Source organism: Brassica napus, chromosome A10 (genome assembly GCF_020379485.1).
Source record: "Brassica napus cultivar Da-Ae chromosome A10, Da-Ae, whole genome shotgun sequence".
NCBI classification, from domain to species: domain Eukaryota; kingdom Viridiplantae; phylum Streptophyta; class Magnoliopsida; order Brassicales; family Brassicaceae; genus Brassica; species Brassica napus.
The window spans coordinates 8,898,079-8,902,895 of NC_063443.1; the positions used below are offsets into that span (position 1 = coordinate 8,898,079).

General features: G+C 30.6%; 1 protein-coding gene across 1 annotated transcript; it reads left to right on the plus strand.

Moving 5' to 3' along the window:
• The first annotated feature begins 486 nt into the window (after positions 1-486).
• LOC125578975 lies at positions 487-2,243 on the plus strand. Its single transcript, XM_048742144.1, has 3 exons — positions 487-1,230; positions 1,308-1,955; positions 2,205-2,243. Exons 1-3 carry the CDS (start codon positions 487-489, stop codon positions 2,241-2,243), a joined length of 1,431 nt encoding a protein of 476 aa, XP_048598101.1.
• Positions 2,244-4,817: the final 2,574 nt, after the last annotated feature.

Consider the following 4,817-nt stretch of genomic DNA (forward strand, 5'->3'; position numbering starts at 1 on the left):
GTTTTCTTCATTCGGGTTTGAAGTTAGCATTTCTCTCTTTCTTTATCCGGTTCTTTATTGCATTTCTCTGTGTTTGAGTTCTTCATTTGGGTTACTATTTTTATGTTCGTTTCTTAGGATTTTAAGTGTTGTTAACTGATTATATGAACAGATTTTGATTATGAATTGGCTTACTTTGATTAACTGCTTTCTATTGTGAATTGATTTCGTTTATCATGAGCTGGTTTATTGATTTACTTTCTGTACAGAATGATAGTTTTTATCTTTCTGATTTTAGAATTTGTTTGACGTTTCTCTTGTGTTTGTCTCTGCTTCACTGTGAAGTTAGAATCAATTTCAGTCTTTAACTAGAATCAATTTTTTTTGTCTTTTCTAGATATGGAGTTAGAGCTACCTAAGCGAGTGTATGCAGAGGGTTTATAACTTCAGGTGAAGAAGATCAACAACTGCTGCCGCATGGAACTTATCAGAGATCTGAAAAAAGCTATGTCTGCGGAGTACGATGATGTCAAGATAGATCCTGTTTTCAAACATATCATGGCGATTGCGGAAAATAACCTCAAGTTTTCGGGGAAATTGGTGGATAGCTTCTTGTGTAAGCAGCTGATTACCTCGAAGATGCATGAGAAGTGGTTTGTATTTGCGAGGAATCCTCTCCGGTTTTCGCTTCAGGAGTACCACGCTGTGACAGGCCTCAAGATCTCGCGGGAAAGTAGCTGTGACGTAGTTAAATGGAAAAGTGATGGCGGATTTTGGAGTGAACTACTAAGGACAGGTGGTAAGATCACCTTGCAGTCGATCAAAAAGGTGCATCTACAAGAAGTTCACAGCTGGTCTCGGCGTGATAGGATGAGGTTGATCTACTTATGTGTGATAATGGGCGTGGTGATGGGGAGAGATGAGAAGGTGAACATCCCTCATATGTACATCAAGCTGGTGATGGATCTTGAGAAGCTTCGGAACTTCCATTGGGGTCTTCACTCCTATGACTTCTTACTGAGTTCCATTGAGAAGGTTAGGAAGAAGTTGGGTAAGAAGAACAGCTACATTTTTGAGGGGTTCTCCTATGCGTTCCAGATTTGGATTATGGAAGCAATTCCGGATTTTGGAGAAATATGTGGCAGCAAAGTCTCGGACAGTTTCATCGGTCCAAGGTGTGGAAATTGGAAAGGAGTTGCAAAAGTTTCTTATGAAGACATCATTCAACTTGAGGAATCGTTTACTGAGAAGGTATGAATATTTATTGTATTCTTTTATATGGCTGTTGCACATTTTTTAAAGCTTATAATGTTATAATTGTTTTGTAGGGAGACTTGTTCTCGATAATTTCAGTGAGTGGCAATGGTGATGTGTTGAGGCATGCTGATTATACAAGGAAGGATGAGATGGAAGATGAACGTGTGGACCTTCTTCTCGATAGGATTAAAATCAATTTTGATTGGAGCAACACACAATGGCCAGTTATAGAGGATGAAGAGACTGAGATGGAGGAAGTCGATACAAAGTCAGAAACTGATAAGAGTGTGGATGCTACTGATATTGCAGCAGATGTGGAGACATCTTCGGTTAATGTTGCTGGAAGAGGCAAGAGAAAGATTCAGGATGAAGGAGCCGAGACAAGAAAGAAGAAGTTGCTGTGTAAGCGAACAGCAGAAAAAAAACAGAGTATTGATCAAGAAACTAAGAGTTTCATTGAGGGTTTGGTCCACTCATCTGTCAGTTCCTTGGGAGATATACTCAGAGCGCAAATGGCGAGTATGGAGAGCATGTTCAAAGAGAGGATCGACAACATGGAGATCGAGGTTTCACAGCTCAGGGAAGCAATCAGTTTGAGTGCCGAAGGAAGCGTTCCTAAGAGCAAAACCGATGAAGCTGCGCCTAAGACCAAAATCGCTCAAGCTCCTCCAAAGAAAAAGGTCAATCAAGCTCAAGCTCAAGCTCCAGCAAAGAAAAAGGTACTTCATAAAACAAAGTGTAGATATGCATCTAATTCCCAAAGACCACATGTTGTATAGATATGCATCTAATCTAGAACAAAAGTTTCTGAAAATCAAAAGAGAAACTATGAAAAAATCATAGATTCATGAAGAAGAAAGGCAAAATCGTTTTTTTAAAAAAAAATTGACAAAGAAAATCGAGCAGAACCATTTTAGGAAGTTAGAATATTTTGTTAACTGACTTTCCTTTATTTTCGCCAAAAACAGGTGATTTTATTAGTAGAAGACACCTTCTACAATGCGTAGAACCATGAAAATAATAAGGAATGTAATTTCTACCTTCTTTAGACGTTTGTGTAGTTTTCAGATTTCACGTTCGATAAATGTTAGAATACTTGTTAAAAGTAGAAACTGCATTTTTCAGAAACGTAGATATCTTTACAATTAGTAGAATTTGCATTCCCCATATTTAGATATTGAATCAAAAGTAGATTTTACGTTCCAAAACAAGTAGATGTACGTGTTTATTCTGGATTTTGCATTCTACTAACCCAATTTCCGTAGAAGACTATTTCTACTTTTAGTAGAACGTAAATTGGAAATTTTATTTATCAAGTTTTGAAAAAATAAAAAATATGTCCTTCTGTATATTGGTGTTCCATTAATAGTTTATATTTTTAATAATTTTTTGATTCATAAAACTATTTATTTTATTAAGTTTCAGAAATAAAAGGGTAAAAAGGAGATAAAATGGACAAAGTTGAATTTATACCATAGGGACAACCATTCTGTTTTTTTATTCTGTTTTGACAATTTTCCCAACAATTAACAGGAGAAAAAAAAAGAATATGACGACCAAAACCGTCGGAGAAGTAAAGTTTGTCCAAAATTTTTGGTATTTTTGTTGTGTTTTCAGAAAAGACAATCTATACTATACTAAAAGGGGGATATAAGCCATGGAGAGGGTGTCCACATAGGATAGAAAAATCAACCAATCAGAGAACCCGAAATTGCCATGTCATCTCATTTTTTTCGTAAAAAATAAAAAAACAATGCGAAGGTGAGAATCGAACCCGGGTTAGTATGATATATATATAGAACAGTTACCACTAAGCCATTGAAACTTTCTTGGACACATATACAAGAACCACTAAGTATATAATCACAAACTCTTATGTACATTTACAATAATATGAATTCAACTTTCAAGACTCCGATACTTTGTTTTGTAAAAAAAAATAAGTAAGTGACTAAGCTAATATATTCTTAGAAAGTGTGAGAACGTTGACAAATATGAAAAAGCATAGATTTTTGTTTTCGTGACAAAGTTAAGAATTTTGTAAAAGTAAGTTTAACATATAAATTTTCGTGACAAATATGTAAAAACATAGATTTTTGTAAAATTTTGACAAAAGAACTCATAACATACTTCTCTAATGTCTTAATAAAATCTTATTTAAGGGTGTAATAATTAAATATATATTAATTCAATAAATTTTGTAATTTATAGACAAAACAATAACATAACAAATTTTGAAACATTTGTTTAACCTATCGATTTTTTTTTATGAGAATCCAACTAAACAAGATAAAAAAATAATTAGATTTACAAATATTTAATTACCATTTTATTCAATTTTGATTAATTTCAAATTATCATAATGTATCTTTTTGAAGTTACAAATATGAAAAAGCATATATTTTTGTACAATTTGACAAAACAACTCAAAACATATTTTTCTAATGTCTTAATAAAATATTATTTAAGGATGCAATAATTAAATATATTAATTCAATAAATTTTATAATTTATAGACAAAACAATACCACAACAAATTTTGAAACATTTGTTTAACCAATCGATTTTTTTTTCATGAGAATCCAACTAAACAATTAGATTTACAAATATTTAATTACCATTTTATTCAATTTTGATTCATTTTAAATTGTAACAATGTATCTTTTTGAAGTTACAAAAAAATAATGTTCTTTCTTTATTACACTAGCATTATATATAGATTCTATATACACAAAATAAATATAATATAACAACATAAATTTACTTTCCCCGATTCATATAAAAACTTTTTAAGTTATCCACCAAAGCAAATTAATTAAATCAATGAAATTGTTAAAATACAGCAAATTAATATATAATTTTATTTTAAATTAAATGATTTAAAAAGTGTATTTTCGTTAAAACAAAATAATAAATAAGTAAAACTGATTTGATGGTAATTTTTATGATATATATATATATATATATATCAATTCTGTGAAAGAAATATAAGCTTAATATGGAAAAAATCTTAAATACAAAAACCTCTAAAAATTAACAAAAAAACTAATAAATTAAACTATGATATCACTTAAAAGCTTCTTAGACCATATTAATAAAATATTTAAGCGATAATTAGACAAATTTGATTTTTTTTCCAGCAAAAAGTTTATTATTAATTAGCATCAGTTATTTCAAGATGTTTAAGAAATGGTGGACAAAAAAATAGGATGGACATTAATGATATATGAACTATGAATAGTACTTTGTGAAGCAGACTTAGATAACATATATGCACATACATTTTCAGTCCTTTTTGATGCCTAAATTCAATTTCTTCAGAGTAATTATTCCACAAATAGATCGTATGAGATATTGTTTTGATATGTAGATTTGTTTTTTCAATGTTAAGAAGATTGATAACTGTAAAAATGTCTCATTCGTATATGATATGTCTATAACCGAGTCCCCAACATGAGACAAGTTTGTTTAAAAAGTAAATAATTTTATTTTTCTTATATTATATAATAAATATATATTATTTACTGATAATAAAAATATAGTTATTCATCTATCACAAATATCTATGCAAATATGTGAAT

Bases quoted from the DNA above. Each gene is read 5' to 3' on its own strand.
- LOC125578975 (XM_048742144.1), top strand. From the start codon at position 487: ATGTCTGCGGAGTACGATGATGTCAAGATAGATCCTGTTTTCAAACAT. The intron at 1,231-1,307 runs GTATGAATATTT...ATTGTTTTGTAG, and splicing joins AGGAATCGTTTACTGAGAAG to GGAGACTTGTTCTCGATAAT. The intron at 1,956-2,204 runs GTACTTCATAAA...CGCCAAAAACAG, and splicing joins AAGCTCCAGCAAAGAAAAAG to GTGATTTTATTAGTAGAAGA.